Source organism: Passer domesticus, chromosome 6, assembly GCF_036417665.1.
Source record: "Passer domesticus isolate bPasDom1 chromosome 6, bPasDom1.hap1, whole genome shotgun sequence".
Classification (NCBI taxonomy): Eukaryota; Metazoa; Chordata; class Aves; order Passeriformes; family Passeridae; genus Passer; species Passer domesticus.
Window position 1 is genome coordinate 15,251,970 of NC_087479.1, and position 17,658 is coordinate 15,269,627.

Sequence of the window (17,658 nt, forward strand, 5' to 3'; positions counted from 1 at the left end):
ACAGAAAGTGTATCATTAGCAGGCCTGAATTACTGGCAGGTCTAGGGAAATCAAGGCAGCTACATGGATTCCTACTGGGATTCAGTCAGTACTGGGAACTGTCAAAGTCTCTGAGGAGGGGAGCCCAGTCCTGTGCAGTGCTGCAAGTCTGAGCCCAGGCAGCACCATGGAGGGGTGTGTGCCATGGCTGGGGCGTGCTGGGAGCACGGCAGATGGCCCACCAGATTTGTTTGTTCTCAGTGTGCATTTTGTGTGCTGTGCTCTGGCAGAGCCTGTGTCTGGGCAGCCAGGAGGGAGCCTGCCTGCTTCCCTGGTGCTGGCTGTGCTGGGGCATGCCTGAGGACCAGGGACAGGACACCTTCCCAGGAGATGAGTGTTTCAGGGAAAAGCCTCTGGACTCATGTGGTGAGAAGCAGAGGGGAGTTTCCCTGCACGATGAAATGCAAACCTGCAGTGCAACTGGAGACAGGGACTCCTGAGAATATGGTTTCACAGTAATTTCTTGCTAAAAAAGTTGAATAATTTATGTTGGAAGGCACCTCCAATGTTGGAAGGTCATCCAATCCCACCACCTGCTCACAGCAGCACCAGCTTGGAATCTAGCTCAGGTTGCTCCGGGCCATGTCCAGCAGGTTTTGGATGTCTTCAAGGACAGCAGTTTCATGGCCTCACACAGAGATGTGCCCTTGTATTTCACCTCCCTGTGAACACTCCTTTCCAGAGACCTCATTGGTGTTTCCCTTGCTACAGCTTGCATCCCACACCCTGCTCCCTAGCACTGAGCACCTCTGGCTCCATCTGCTCTCTAGCACAGCCTGTTATGTGGAAGAGAACAGCAAGTTCAGTCTCTCCCTTGGCCTTCTCTTCTCCAGGCTGGAAAAGATCTGTTCCTCCAGCCTCTCCCCATTGTCCTGGGCTCCAGCCCCCAGAAACCATCAGCCATCCTGGAAAGATGGAACGGATGCAGGGAGATGTCTCATCTCTGGCAGCAGCATCCTGTACTTTGGTCAGGTTAAAGCAACTGTGCAGCCCCAGACTAAGAGAAGGAAGCAGACTCCAAGCCAGATTTTGGAAGTGATAGAACATAACTCTCCTCAGGACCCAGAAGGTCTTGACTTCATTGCAGAAAGAAACTGATGCTGGACTGGCAATAAGGGAAGGGACTCACTGCAGGGGCCCAGGGGACAGTACTGCATGTGCCTTCCCTCACTGGAACTGGAATTCATGTACGAGCAAGACATTCCCCCTTGGAGTGAGCCCAGAACTACTGTGTGGGGCAGGCAGGCAAAGAAGAAGGAATTTGAAGGTGAAGGTCTGTGGTATTCTCACTTGGAAGCGCTGGAGAAGGCATTTGACACAAATGTACCAGATCTGTATTGGCACCTGTTCCAGCAGGTCACTACTGACCTGTTTCATGTAACCACGGGTGCCTTTCCTCTGGAAACACAGAGCTCCACAAATTAAATACAGCCTGGCTGGGGAGGGTGGGATGCAGCTTTCACCAGCTCCACGCTGACATTTACTCTCAGCACTCTCATAGGAAGGACTCTGTGCTCTCTGTACTCCAGAGGGCATCAGCAGAACAGCAACAACACATTGTGTTTTAAAATGGCTGTTAGGGAAATTAGTCAAATATTTAAAAATATGAAAGTGTTTCTCTACTACAGAAGTAAGCATACAGTTCTTCTAATTTAAATAATTAATTCTTTTTTACTACAGCCAGCCTGATTTCAAGGGAATTCATGCTGGATGACTTTTGTTAATGTTGTCAATTCACTAAAAAAAATGAAACAGTATTATTAAGATATTTCAATAATAATAATAATAATAATAATAATAATAAATTTAAAACTTTAGAGGAGCTTGGTGTTCTAAGTAATAAGACACCTAATATTGCAGACCAAGAGGATCAAATGGAAGGATTGCTATCTTTCAGAATACCAGAGCAGTGCCTATATGACCTTACTGCCTGCATATAAAGAGAGCTACAGGTTCCTATGCAACATATTCTGACATCAAATATTGAAACAGAGTCCCAGCAAATTTCAGGATGGCTTACATAATTGGATGAAACTGCTATATAGATGAGAAAAAAGAAAATAGGTATCACATTGGATATAACATTGGAGACTGATATAGATTACTTCATTTTCCCTCTTGCACTCCCATATGAATTTCAGCAGGTGAATGGCCTTCTGGTTGTAAGAATAAATTGCTCTTAAATAAAGTCATATTAAGTTGATTGGGTTTTCCTTCACTTTTTTTTTTGTAACTTTATTCATAGCTGAACTTTTGTGCTCTCATTTTTCTCTCACTATGTTACTCATCTTCAGTCTGAATATGTTTAAGGTAGCTTCTGTAAGCTGAGAGGCTATTGTTCATTTGTTTACAGAAAAACAGGCTTCATGTGCCCAGCTGCTTTTTTCAGTCACATTTGCTAGCAGTCTGGATCAAAACTTCTAATGAACTATTGTGCTTACCTTTGCACAGGTAAGAGGTAGAAGCCAGGAAGGAAAGGATTGGCAGAAGATCCAGCAGCTCTAAAAGCACAGAACCTTCCATGCTGTACCTACTGTAAGTTCACATGTGCAGGCATACAGGCTGGAGAAGAGAGGGGAAGAAATGCTTCCAGCCACTGCTAACCCCCGAGGAATGTCCCAGAGAAAAATCCTTGCAAAACTTTTATCCTGCTATTGTAAAGCTTTTCTTTTTGAAAGATTCCTTCTTCAACACTTCCTTAAGTGCACCACAATAAAAGGCATTCTTTTACAAGAAGTACATTGAGGTGGTTCAGCATGTCCAGAGAAAATCTGTTGATTTCTGGAGCTGGTGAAGGGTCTGGAGCACAAGTTTTATGAGGACCAGCTGGAGGAGCTAGGGTAGTTCATGCTGGGGAAAAGGAGGCTCAGGGAAGATCTAATCACTCTCCAGAACTACCTGAAAGGAAGTTGCATCAAGGTGGGTGCTGGTCTTTTCTCTCAAGTAACAAGTGACAGACAAACAGGCAATGGCCTCAAGTTGTTCCAGGACACGTTCAGATTGGATATTGGGAAAAATTTCTTCACCAAAAGGATTATGAGCACTGGAACAGGCTGCCCAGGGAAGTGGTGGCATTACCATCCTTGGAGGTATTTAACAACTGTGTCGATCTGGTCCTTAACCTCAACGTTTAGTATGGAGTTCTCAGTGCTGGGTTAATGGTTGGAATTTATAGTCTTGGATTTATTTACCAACCTAAATGATTCTATGAGGTACAGCACCTTTCCTCCTTGAATCCCCTACCTCCCAAGGGTGTGATCCTCCTGGATGGAAGGTGTTCACTGACCTGTGAGTTTTCCAAACCCTCAGTCATACCCACATCAGCACAGTTCCTGTGGCTGCCCCTCCCTGGGTGCTGCAGGAGCACACCCTCACAGGGGTCATGTAAAACACAGGTAGCCTGACCACATAAACCCAGCACTGTGTGGAAGCAATCTCTGGTGTCCTGGCCTGCCCTTCCCTGTCTGCCTTTGGCAGTGCTTGCACTTTGTGCCAGCCCACACTGTGAGTGCAAGGCAGCAGTTTGTCCTTCAATCCATTGCTGGACGAGGCATCAGGTGACACGACTCTGCCTGAGGTGTGCTGAGTGCCACAGGGTCCTGGATGCACATCCCTGCCATCATCCTGCCATCCCTACAGCAGCCCCCAGCCACTACAAATGTCAGTACTGCAGCCTTAACTTTAAAAGGGATGTCCCCAGAAACTGGTCCTTATTAATGGCAATGTGGGTAATTAAGAAATAGTGTATCATTTAAAACAAATATGCAAAAAAAAAATATTTAAAAGTCTGGTATACAGGAAGCAAAATACCTCATTGAAAAATACTGAATTGAGTTCTGGCTGCAGCATGCATCCACAGTTGTCTTTTCCTTTGACTCATGTCTACTATTATGTATATGTTTCATTTCACTCACTTCAGTTACTTCTACTGTATGAACTCATGCAGTTTACAGAAGTTAATGATGCATGTGAAGCATTTCCCAAAGTGAGTAGCTAGATTCCCATTAGGAGGATGTGTAGAAATGTGGGTGACTCTTACGAGTGTTCTAAGAAAAGGTCAGGTCTGGCCATGCATATACAGCAAAAACCAGGTGCCTGCCCAGAAAAATTGTCTTCACTGTTTACTCTTCACCATTCCTAAAGTAATAACGCTTGTCTGTCCTGGTTAATGTTTTCTAGAGGACGTTTTGCTTTCATAATGTTATTCAACTGTATAAATAAGAGAGGGAGCTGCAGAGTAGTCCTGGTGAAGACAGCAGGATCCTAGGGAGCTGCTGTAAGTAGTGATTTTTTTGCTTCCTAAAGAGACTTTAAAAGTGTCTCCTCTTGTTGAAGGCAATCAATTTTAAATCTTTTCTAGGGTTGTATCTTATACTGAAATTTGTCCTATATAATGAGGTTTTTATTGTGTCACCTGGATATAAAGGACATAGGCATCACAATTGAGGGAATGAGTTGCCTACACATTGTCAGGTTATTGGAAGAAGGATTGAAAATCTAAAAGCAGAGCAGAGTGTCTTGCCAGAAAGCGAGGTGGTCTCTGGAGCCAAGAAATCCTAAAAGGAGGACTTTCCCTCATGTACCTCCTGATTCATTAAGAGTCTGAGGATGGGTGCTTAGAACTCTTTTTTTAATATATTGGTGCTTCTTTTTAAGTAATTCTGGTTATTTTTATACTGAAGTTCTACAAAAAATACCATTGCTTAGGGAATGGTGTATCTAAAGTCTGCTTCTGTTTTAGACAATACATTATTGAGGTAATCATCAGGCCCATTGAGATGGAAGTGGAGAAATTGGTGATTTTCACATGTTCAGATCACAGTGAGGTCGAGGTTTTTAATGAGCCAGAAACCAGCCTGTGATCAGACGTACAGTGGAATGTAGAAACTGAGAACCTGGTTTGATCTGTTCTTGCAGAGAGAAGAAAATCTCCTCTATCCTAACCACTGCACTCATTCTTTTTTGTCTACTTTTTATTCTTTTGGCATCAGTTATGCTTCATCCCTGGGTGTGTGCAGTAACTCTGGTTCAACAGCAAATACTCATGGTGGCCTGGTAGAAGAGTGAGAGCTCATGTTCACCTGTTTCCAGGTAAAAGGAGCCTTAGAGGTGGGTGATGCCACTTTTTGGGTGAGTTCTCCAAAGCTAAGCTGGCTCAGAGAAGATAGAAAAAACACAAATCAGCCCTGAGAATGAACAGTCACATACATTTCTAAAGGATAATGTAAACTAGGCTTCCACATTTCTGCTGCAAAAGGAATTACTTTTAATGAAATATTCACTGTGGATGGATTCTCTGAACAGTCCAATTGCCTTGGCTTGTGTTTGCAATCTCCTCAGGGGCTCAGGCATAGAGGTATTGAAACTCTGAATGACAAGAGAAGAGAATGTCTAGATGATCACCTGGAACAGGCCTTGAACCTGTTCAGGTGCATATGATTAAATAAGTACAGCTTTCTGGCCAGGCAGGAAAGCACAGGTGAGTTTGTGGTGCTCCTTTGAGTAGTGGTCCTGGACCTATGAAGCTTCATGACCTCAGAGGCCTGACCTGGCTTCTGAGGTCATGTTCTCACACACAGTTATGGCTAGTCAAGTCTTTCTTTTGTGATTTTTTTTTGTGTGTTTGGGTGATTCTTTTTACAAGTCTCTAAATAGCTGATATTTAGTTCAGCATACACCACTGGTGGTTGTGGTGCTGTGACTTGACGTGCCTAGTGCCCCTACAGTGTTGCTTTCAGGAAACAAATTTCTCAGATTCCATTCTTCAGAAACAATCAGGAGGGAAGTAGCACCATCTGGTGAGCAAACAGCTTTTCTATTTATGCCTTCATATGTTTTTGAGTAGTAGAAATTTTCATGTTGCCTGAAATGAGATTATCAGTGAGGACCCCTTATGGGAGTAGTATGGGATGAATATTCATCTCCTGGAATATTGTATGGGACTCTAAAGGCAGAAAGTTTTCTCCAGAATCTTTTCAAATCATAGAGACAGAAATCAGCCCTAAAATGGACAAAATACCTATACCCATAAAGAAGCAAGTTCTGTCAGACAGAAAACTCAGTCCAGCCCATTCCCTGGTTTTCTGGTGGAATTATTCTAAGGTAACTTCAGCTAATCCCAGTCTTCTCCATTTTCTTTCTGAATTACATGGTAAGGAATATTGTGTGCTAGGGAAGAGGTAATATATTGAGCAAATGTTATCACCAAATCTATTACAGATAAATTGCTGCAAACACTGTCTTCCAAGTGCTGGCATGCTCTTGTATCATTGTCTGACTTGACTGAAAGCCCTTCTTTAAAGACACCTATTCTTGAACACCACAAAGAAAATGTCACTGTGTAACACACACAAAGAAAAGAGGCAGAGGTTAACGTGTTTCCTGCCAGGCTATTCAACAAGCCAGGCTAGATTTGGAACTAGAATTGAAGTGCTTTCCATTCCAACTGCCATGTTGATGGATAAACTGTTTTTTTTCTGGAAATTATAAAGGTCTTAAAGAGCTTTCTGCAAACTTAACTCCTCCAGTCTGGGAATTTCCTAAAGGCTTTACAGTACAGGTTCTCAGCCCTTTGCTTTTTAATAAATCATTAGCAACTATGCTCCATAGGAAAATCCATCAGTCTTTAGGACCATATGAGAATCTGCATCTTCTATTTCCTGCTGAAATGGTGTCGGTTGTCAATTTGTCAGTAGTTGATCACTTGCTAACCCAGAAGCCACAATAACGTGAAATGAAATAGTAAGTATCAAATATGAAATAAAAATGCATAATCATATTCTGAAGGTTGAGAAGGTGCAAATTTTATTATAAAAGTACCTTTAGGTTTCAAAACAGGGACTAATGAAGAGAACCACTTCTATCTTGAAAGCTTAAACAACAAAAAAAAGACCTCTACAAATCACAGCTGCTAAGTCTTTTATAATCTTATGCCTTTAAAACTAACCATTATCAAGATTTTTGTGAGGTCTGACTCATGAGTCTTGACTGTTTGTGATTGGCCAGTATTGAGTAACAGATGGATGATTCAGATTGTATTTAATTATCTGTGAATTCAGAGCTGTAATAAAATGAAATTAATTCCATGAAAGTACATAAATTAACCACAAAATGTGAACATGTTGTAACTACATAGAGAAAAAAATATCAGGATAGGGAAAATTACCTTCAAAAAACTGTAATTAATATTTTACAGAGTCCTTATAGCAAAACTATTCTATATCCTTTTTACCATAATTTTGAGATCAAGCCAGTTAAAATCTCTCTCTGCTTTGCATTCCAAATAAATATAATTGGCAGTTTGAGGCGTACATAGAAAAGCCAATCTATCACATGTCATATTTTGTAATAAATATTAAATGTGATGAGATAGAGAACAGGTGGTAACTTATGTTTAAAATGAAATGTTTCTCTTTTTTGGTATTCATGTTATTCTTAATAAATTATGACTGCAGCTGAGTAAATAGTTCATAGTAAATAATTTATCCACAGGCAACTTCTGAATCAGCCTGCTGGATATGTGGAAAAAGATTAGACTTAGCTCTGATGCTTTTGTTTGGGAGTTGATTTCTCTTCAAAGTCTGACTAATACACTGGCTCACTGATAGCAGTTCTAAAAACTCAGAACAGGAGCTCTTGTGTTGAGTTAAAAGTATCTAGATACATCAAGAATTATTTCAATGTCAAAATCAGAAGAGACCAAACTATAATTTAAAACTACTGTGTACAGTAATTGAAAATGTAGCTGCCAAGAACCCAACCCTTATAGTTCTTACACTTGTCAGTAATGCTGTTATTGCAAATAGGCCTGCTTTTTAAAATTACTTATAACAAACATATAAATGTTTGAATATTTGATTATAGCTTGAAAATGTTTTGTTGTTCTCATGAGTCTATCTGTAAGTGATATTGAACTACTAATACAAATTGCTCCCTCTGATGATACAGAGAAAGCAGGACCATAAGCACAGCACTTGCTGATGAGTCTCTCAAGTTGAGTCATGCCAGAGATGAAAGGTGCAATTGGTGTAACACGTCTCTCTGTGCACAATTTTAGCAAATCTGGCTCATTATCTCCTCAAACCCTGTGCAACTCTTGCACCATTTCTTTGCCCTAGATTCCTCCTCAGAAATGAGGCCTATTGGGACATTCATATCCCCATTTCCAAGGTCTCTTTTCAAGAGCTTATCCAGTGCAGAGTGTCAGCCCTGCAATGAAACGTGGCTACCACAGCCAAGTGTAACACATTGATAAACACTTTGCCCTTTGACCAGTGGAGCAGCTGATAAAAATAAGGCCTTGTTCTTTGTTAATGGCATTGACTGCTTCTGCTGTGCTGAAAATGAACCCTCTCCAACAGTTTTGTGTAAGAGACAGCACATTGTTTCAGGTTCTTATTTAAAATATTACATTATTTCTATTTAGAAAAAAACCCATCTATTCCTTAGAGAGGCAGGTGTTTATATCTGGTTTGCTATTGAAGAACAGCCCCCATTATTTGCCCTTTCTTTAAACCGGACACCTTATCAACCTGATCAAAAGTTTACTTAAAGACCTCCTGCCTGCCTGTTTGCTCAGAGTCTGTTTCCATGTAGCTACTGATTGCTGCTCACTTGCACAAATGTCCTCTTTCTCCCCTAAACAAGACACCAGACTTCTATGATGAAATTTTAAGGAATTATTCAGACCATTAGTGTCAAAAGCAGAGTTGCACCACAGCCTTTCAGCTATTAGCTAAGAGGTGTTTTGTGATGGGATATGCTCCATTCTCCAGCCTGCTGAGGGTGCTGTGTATTCAAATAATCCATGCTGAATTTTGTCTTTGCAGGTATTTAGGGTGGGGGTGGCAGAAAGAGTTGGCGGAGACTTGCCAGGAGGCCTGGGAAAATTTAAAAAAAAATTCTGGCAAGAATTGGAGAACATGGAAACTGAGGACAAAAGAAAGAGATAAGACTTTTCAATTCAGTGGTAATGACAGAATAACTCTTTCTACTCAATTAATTTACTTATCTCAGTAACATCATCTCCTATTTTTTTTTTCTTTAGGATTTTAATACAAGAACATGAAGACCACATTCTACCTAAGTTTGCTACTGGCTGGGTTTCACACTGTTGCCCACAGCCAGCTCCCACCCAGTGACCACAATGGACACGACCCAAATGACCCTAAACACCACATACATCACGGAGGTGAAGCGATGGCTTGCCTCAAACTTGTGCCAAACAATGCTGACTTTGCATTCCAGTTTTTTAGGGAGGTTACCCAGGAGGCACCGAATAAGAACATTTTCTTCTCCCCTGTGAGCATCTCCACTGCCTTTGCAATGCTGGCCCTTGGGGCCAGATCAGCCACACAGGCTCAGATCCTGGAAGGACTCGCCTTCAACACTACAGAGATTCAGGAGAAAGAGATACATGAAGGCTTCCACAACCTAATCCACATGCTGAACCATCCTGAGGGTGGAGTCCAGCTCAACATGGGCAATGCCATCTTTGTAACAGAGAAGCTGAAACTCCTAAAAGAGTTTTTAGATGATGCCAAAGCTCTGTACCAGCTGGAGGCTTTTGCAACTGACTTTAACAAACCCACAGAAGCTGAACAGCAGATCAATGATTATATAGAGAAGAAAACACATGGGAAAATTACTAATTTGGTCAAGGACATGGACCCACAAACTGTAATGCTTCTGGCTAGCTTTGTTTTCTTTAAAGGTAAGTCTCTCCTCTAGGGTTCACATTCTCACTATTCATGCTTATCAACAAATCTAATGTCACCTACCTCAACTAAAAACTGGTCTAGGGGAAGTTTCCAATGCTCCTTGCTGGGCCAGAAGATCCCCTAAAGGCATAGGGGAGGTGGTGGAGAGGTAACAGGAGGCAGGTAACGGGGAGGCAGCTGGAGGCCACACAGTCTTGTTTCTCTTTGTGACAGCTCTAGGAGCTCTGTTCAAAGCCACAGCCTTCCATGCAGCCTGAGCTGGTGTTCCTGGGTTTGACCATAACTCCAATTGTCCCATATTCTTCTAATTTTCAGTGAAGACACTGAGACTTACATATGATCTAATGCCTCTTTTTAAATTATGCATAATTCAATAGCCTAAATTACTACATACTCCTTTTTTTTTCCCCTGTCAGAGTCCTTTATACATGCACACTAACATTTATATATGGGAGAAGCTAGTGATGAATAGGGGAGAAAATTTTAAGGAACAAAGCAGAAACAATGGACATTTCTGAAGTGGGTTAGATGTGCCCTTAAGCCTGACATAACACCACTCAGATATGAGATCCTACATTATTTCATCTACAAATTGAGGCTTATGATTAAAGTCAATAGAACTTAATTGTATGAAGTATGTGAGTACACAGATGATGTTTACATAAAGGCCACTTAGATCTCCTAAACAGAAAAGCAGTGGTACGTACCAAAAAAACCCACCTAATTATTTAATTACTGGCATCTGAAACATAAATTGAAAGTGGAATACAATGCACTCTTTTGAACAGGTAAAAGGTCATTGCATTACTGTGATATACATTCTAAACTGAATTTGAAAATTCAGTATTTAACACATGGAGAAACAGGTGAATATTACTACTAGCTATAAAAAGTTTAGTCTATGATGAGATAGAAGATTGGATGTTCAGTTATATTCTCCTTCTCTCTATCAGGCAGCTGGGAAAAGCCTTTTAAAGCAGAGCATACTGAAGAAAGGGAGTTCTTTGTGGATGCTGAAACGACTGTGAAAGTCCCTATGATGTACCAGATGGGCACATTTGACTTCTACTTTGATGAGGAGCTGTCATGCACAGTGGTACGGCTGCACTATAATGGCAGTGCTACTGCATTTCTGGTTCTGCCAGCAAAAGGGAAAATGAAGCGGTTAGAGCAAATTCTGGACAAGGAAATCATCCAGAAATGGTCAGACCATCTCTTCCAGAGGTAATCTTCTGGCAGTCAGCTGTAGTGGCACCTAATTTATAGTATCTTTTTCTTTTTGGGGAATGCAAACACTGTGAGTGTGGTGATTCTGGGAACTGAGTGGGTTATTTTTGGCTCATGTGCCCTAGTTGTAAAAATCTTGCAGCTGGTTGGTATTTAACTATTCTTTTGTTGGTGGCTGAGTGACTTGCTGCTCTCCTAATCAGAGCAGAGACCATCCTATTCCTCTCTAAGGAACAGCAAGCCTAGATTGGTGTTTCTAAAATACTCCATGAACTGAGAGGAATGGTTGCAATTTTAAGCCAAATCTTCTTATGTCACTGATACACTGTGACTCAGGCATAAGTCTGAACCTTAAATAAAGCATAACTTACACAGTTTGTAGTAGTATTTACAGGTATGATATGTCCTACACAATTATCCTGCAGCATTCAGTTGTTAGAACAGGCAACTGATTAACTGTGGATGTCCTGATTTTCTGGCATTTTGTTTTGAAACTATAAATATCTAATGAGTTTCTGTTAGCTTCAACCATTGACACCAACATCAGCTAATGCATTTTACAACCTTGTTTGTCTGGGAGAGATTTCAGCAACAGTAGATGAGTAATATCAAGTTCATACATGCCTAATTTACCAAGCACTACACTGCCCTAATTCACAACTAATAAGGCTGTGCAGTTCACACCCATATATCTCAGTGCATCATCACAGAAATACCAACACAGTTAGTAAAAACATAATGGGTAGCAAACTGGATATGAGCTAATAATCTGATACCTCAGATATCAAAATTAAAATGTATCATTCTCAGCTGCAATATCAGGAAAACCCTTATCTAAATGAATTTGTGGTGCAAGGTCATTTAGGATCAATATAGGAATAAGCTCTTCATGAGAGAAACTGGGAGAACCAAATGGCAATTTTTGTTCTACTGTTTTGTTGCAAGACAGCAAAAAACTTAAGCTACCTAAAGGGTAATTGCTGCTGTGGGTGACTGAGGACCCCTACGCACAGTGTGAAAAGAAACCCAACAGAAATCACACTTAGCAGGGGCTGCCTACAGACAGCTCACAGTCAAAGGCAAACTTGATCATGGCCAGCCCAGAGGAGGAAGACAATTAGAGGACATGGAAACCAAATGTGCAGGCAGCAGGAAGCAGACCTTTCCTGGGGCCATGCCAAATGACCCAGTTATGCCAAAAATACTTATTTGATTCAAAACGCTGGGATTTGCCACACTTCTCCCCAGGCAGACTTTGTCAGGACTTCTCTTCAGCTCTTCACCTTCTTGAGCAACATATCCTTTGTCTCTGCCTGTAAAGAGGGGCTCTTGCTACTGTCGAGTGCTCTCAGATTTCCTGGAACAAAACACCAGATATATACTACTATGATTGCTGTTTTTATTACTAAGTATTTTAGTGCTTGTATCACCATGAAAAGCACCAGCAATTGAATTGGTGCGCACTGTACATTCAGGGTCCAAACCCCTGGAATTTGATGCTCATGGGAATTAAACAGATTTCTCACCATTGTTTATATTGCTGAAAAATCCTTCTCACCACCTTCCATGTTTCTCTTCCACCTAACAGCTTTATGAACCTCTACTTCCCCAAATTTTCTATTTCTGGGAGCTATGAAATAAGTAACACCCTAAGGAAGATGGGAATTGTGGATGTGTTCACCAACCAGGCAGATCTCTCTGGCATCACTGGCACCCCAGATCTGAAGGTTTCCAAAGTAAGTATTTTCCTTCTTTCACAAACATGCAGGAAAATCCATCAGTGGTAGCATCCAGAAACACCAGGTATATACAGCTCCCAGCTTCCCAACATGCCTGCAGCTGGGTCACCAGCTTACAAAAGGAGATTGGCTCTTGGTGGCACTGGAGATCAGATTAGATTTCTGCATGTCTGTTTTTTACCAAGAATGGTATTGGCCAAGATTTTTTGGGGCAGTATCTGAAACATGAGAGGAGCATCAACTCCCGATTCCTCAAGGAAAACCACTAATGCTCCCAGGCACAGCACAACCTGAACTTCTCACCCTGGAGGCTCAGTTTTGGAGGCACAGATACACAATTACAGGCGGAGCCTCTATTCTTCATCCAGTATTTTGGACTTTTTTTAGGAGATTTCCTTAGCTCCACCCTAACCCTCATTCAAGCAGCCATGACTACAACAATAGAGCTCTTCTGCCTCTACTCACTTTTCAGTGGATCCCCCAAAGCAGGGCTGCTTTAAAACTACTCTGATTAATTTCTCAAGAGGCTGTTGACTGCCCAGAGTGACTCTATTTTCTTTTTTCCTAGGTTGTCCACAAGGCTTCTCTGGATGTTGATGAGAAAGGTACTGAGGCAGCAGCAGCAACTGCTGTTGAAATAATGCCAATGGCTTTTCCTCCAACCATTGAATTCAGCCATCCCTTCCTCATGCTGATTTTTGACAGAGATACAAACAGTACACTCTTCATAGGAAAAATAGTTAACCCAACTATCACTAGCTGAAGTGACATGAATTTTGTTTACTACTACTAATTAAAGATGTGAAAATGCATGACATGATTTATTTCCATTTGTACCAGCTCACATATGGTTCTTTGTTGGTAACAGTTTTTATTTTATGTCATCATCAAAAACTATTGGTATTGACCATGACATTTGTTGAAGAGGAGGAAAGAAATTCTTTTAAGTTAAGTTCAGCTAGAAAATAATCCCTTTTTTACCTGGCTGAAAGACAAGGAAAGACCTAATCTTTGCCAGCATTTGGAAAGAAATGTTTATTTACCATGGAAGACCCCTCCTTAATACAAGGTAGTCAGCAGGTAAAATTATGAACATTATTGCAAACAAAGCAGAAGTGGTTGCAATTTACCAGAAGTAAATCTGAGATGAGAACAATGGGATCCACATTGCAGGATCACAGAAACCTGAAGCTTCTAATGGAGACAGCACTGGGAATGTGAAAAGCTGTCTTCAACAGTCTTCTGTACCAGAAACCTTTTATCATTCTTAGTATCAATCTAGAAGCAAATCTTCCTCACTATCTGGCAGCTTAAAAGGGAGCAGGAGGATCAAATTTGCCTTGAATCTGATGTTCACCACGTGTTACCAATTTCACAGATTTAGATGGAGTTACTGACTCCTCACATATGTATCCATAAGTGGTGAGAAGGAGGACGTAGCTGAATAGGAAGGTGAAGTATGTGGATCTCAATTACTCAAGCATACTGTCAGCCCAGATTTGTGAAAAACAGAAAAGGAGACTCTGGAAAACCAGACATCTTTCAAATGCTTTTGTCCTTTTACAGCCAAAAATGTAAGCAAGGAGCATGCAATAAGCAAATCATCTGACCCAGGTGGGGATGACAAGCACATAGGTAGAACATAGGGCAGCCTGAAGAGTGGCTGGGAACCACCTTCAATGGACTTGCCTTGGCAACTGGTATCAGAATGAGTACAATTGGGTCTGTTTTCCCTAAAGCTGTGGGGTTTGGGAAGAGATGAAATGGTGTCATGTCATTGCCAATGATGCTGGGAGCAGTCAAAGGCTTGGGAAGCAAACACAACCTCAGCAAGTTCTTGTGCACTCTGCGAAATTAAGAGAAAGCGTGATTTTATTAATGTGGTGCAAAGCTTGACTCCCCTATTGCAATCTAAAGAAAAGCCCCCTTTCTGCTCTGTGTTCCTAGTAAATACCCTCTGTTAACAGGATGCTTGAAGGTGTTTTTTGACTAAATAGTCTCAGTATAGAAGAATATATCAACAATCCATAGCATTGAAGGCAGAACTCACTTTGACAAAGATACAAGTACTTTTCTGGCACATTCCTCCATATTCCTCTATCTGTTTGGGTGCCTTTGTAGCCCAATGCCCACACAGCAGTAATTAATGAGGCCCCCCACCTGACTGCAGGCTTTTCATCTCCCTTAAATACAGTTGGAGGGCCCAGCCTCTGTGGGGTCAGTTTGAGCTCTTATCACTCCTACAACAGGCATCCAGTAAAACAACAGGAAAACCTTTAAGGGGTAGAGAGCTCAAAGAGGCGAGATCCTTAGTTATGAACTGAATTGCCTAGAGTTGCAGTTAAAAAATGGAAATAATTGATTTTAGTAGGGCGATCCTCAGTTTACATCAAGAAGGGTGGAAAAAACAGAGGTCACAGATGAATTAAGTATTCCTTGCTCCCTTGTAAAGCACTTTGAAGTGGATGGAGACATAAACATAGAAATACAGCATAGTAGGAGGAAAGTTGTCCCCATGTGGTTCTGGGAGAGAATTGAAGAGAATTTCCCACCTAAGCTCAACCAGCTTTTGCAGGCTGAGATTTCTTCCTTTCCTACCATCAGTGCCTTGGTGCCCTCACAGACATGCCCCCTTCACAAGCAGGATGCCGGAATTATGTTTCCTCACCTATTCCAGGCAGAAGAGCCCAGGGGGCAGTAGGAGGGAGGCTTCTCAGTTTGTGCTTCTCCTCTCACTGCATCTCTTACCCAATCCCTCCATGCCTGTGAAATGTTTCGGGGAGGTTTTGGGGCACAGAGCGGTGCCAGCCGCGGGAGGGGCGCTGGGGAGGGGCTCCCACGCGGGATTTCCTGCCCATCCATCGGTGCCCACGAGCCGTTTGCGAGACTCGCTTCATCAGGCAGTAGCTCCTGCTGCACTGGCAGCATGCTGTGATTTTCCACTGCAGGATTTGCCAGAGACAGTGCTAAGAAGAGGCAGGCACCACATGGAGCACAAAAGAGCAGCAGACAGCTTGCTCCCTGCCCACACCCGTGCTGTGCTGGAGGTGATGCGGCCCCTTCTCATCTCTCCCCCATCCACCAAGCCCTGCTCTCTTAATCCTGCTCTCGTCTGCAAGCAACAAAACAGGTTTTCCTCATTACACTCGCTCTTCCCATTTCCCCTCTGGACCAGCTCTTTTTCGCAGCCTCCCACTCTCCCTCCTGTAGTCCAGCATTGCTCTCTCCCACTCGCCACGCCGTTTGTTCACGCAGGACGGGAATGCTGCCAGCTCGGCCGCGGCCTGCTCCGCCAGCAGGTCCTCCTCTCCTTCCCAAAAAATGGAGGGAAGGAAGAAGCAGGGTTCCCTGCCTTCCACAAAACATCTCCAGGGCACTTTCAGCACAGTGAGGAAGGCTGAGCAGAAAGGCAGGGCCTCAGGTCACTAGGCTATTGGCATTTGCTGTGATGGGCAATGCAGGAATATAAATTAGCCAGAGACATCTCAGGGACAATTAATGACCAGGTTTGTTAGCCATTGAAACAGCTGATACAGCTGTAGAGTGTGAGAATGGAAGTGACAGCTGTGCCTGTGGTCATCCCAGGTTTGGGTGACCTGCCTGTCTCTTGGCCAGGTCTCAGTCCTGTTTCAGTGACTGCACCCCTCGGCAGCAGCCTCCAGGTGCTCCGGATAGCCCATCCCGAACCTGCATCAGCCTCTTGGGCTCTCACACTGTTTGTTGAAGCAGACATTCAGGGTTCTGCTCTTCTCTCACCATCACTGAGGCTGTACCTGGAGGAAGGGAACAAAAAGTCCCCTCACTTCCCACCCCACACCTTGCAGCCTCCCTCTGAAGAGGAGCCAAGGGAAAGATGCCCTATTTATGGAGCAGGCAGGTGCGATGTGAGAGCTCTTGCTCAGCAGGAGGAAAGACACGGGTCAATAAAACCTCTGACTTTGCAAATACAGCATTGTTGCTTCTTGTAACACAGTGGCCTGCTTTTTGTTAAACTAACAGCACAAGCCTTGATTCTTTGCACTTGCCAGGCTTTGCTTGGACCTGCCCAGGCCTGCCTGGGGTTTTGTTTTAGCTACTTTTTCTGTAACAGTAACTATCCAGCAATTAGGCACTATTACCCACTTTGTTCAAATATTTCTTTAGCTTTGGATGATTGTATACAGATTTTTATGTTACCAGGAGATATTAAGAACAAGGAGTTCTGCACAGAATGAAGTGTCTGTGGCCCTAGAATGAAAAATGAAGGCATACAGACATGGTGGGATGATAGCAGGGGACTGGAGAGTACAAGCAGAGGATGATGCTGGACACCACAGAGCTGAAATCATCTCACCAGTGCTCAGTCACTGATCATCAAACCTTTACAGACCTGGGAGCTGGGTGAAAACAGTTTGGGGCATAACTAGTAACTACAAGAATAGAGATTGAGAACACAATGTATGTGAAACACAGCACAGGGACAGCGTCCAAGTGTACTGTGGACCTGTGAAACACTGAAGAAAATCAAGGGGAAGAACAGGTAAGAAAATGTGCAACAGTGATCCCAAGCAGAGCACAGAGGTTACATCTGCTCCTTGTACTCCTCCTGGCAAGGATGTGGCCATCCCTTTCCTTAGGTTGGTGGTAGATAAAAAACTGATGTTTTGGAAAGAAAACACCCCCCCAAAACACCCCTTTGTAGTCAGTCAGTGAGCCCTGCCAAGTGCTTCAAACCTTGTGGATCAATGTCGGACAAAAAGCAAAAGTTGGTGCAAGAGGGGCAAGAGGAATCAGAGCCAGCCCTGGGTGGCAGCCCTGTTGTCCCCCAAAGACCCTGCCCTGGCCTGCCCTCCCACCAAGCCTGCTGCTGCCTGTTGGGCCACAGGACACTGGGCAGCAAGGCCATGAGCAGGGCTGGCAGAGGCCACATCACAGAGGGACAAGGGGACACCCCC

General features: G+C 42.9%; 1 protein-coding gene across 3 annotated transcripts; it reads left to right on the top strand.

The window, feature by feature from the left end:
* The first annotated feature begins 4,162 nt into the window (after window positions 1-4,162).
* On the top strand, window positions 4,163-13,534 carry LOC135302693 (alpha-1-antitrypsin-like). Of its 3 annotated transcripts, none has more exons than XM_064423492.1 (6): window positions 4,163-4,315; window positions 5,031-5,148; window positions 9,086-9,751; window positions 10,712-10,982; window positions 12,574-12,721; window positions 13,293-13,534. In XM_064423492.1, the coding sequence occupies exons 3-6, from the start codon at window positions 9,103-9,105 to the stop codon at window positions 13,485-13,487; spliced, it is 1,263 nt and encodes a 420-aa protein (XP_064279562.1). In that variant the 5' UTR covers window positions 4,163-4,315; window positions 5,031-5,148; window positions 9,086-9,102; the 3' UTR covers window positions 13,488-13,534. The 3 variants fall into 3 exon arrangements, with proteins under 3 accessions (XP_064279562.1, XP_064279563.1, XP_064279564.1); XM_064423493.1 differs by having other exon boundaries at window positions 5,031-5,130; XM_064423494.1 differs by lacking the exon at window positions 5,031-5,148.
* Window positions 13,535-17,658: the final 4,124 nt, after the last annotated feature.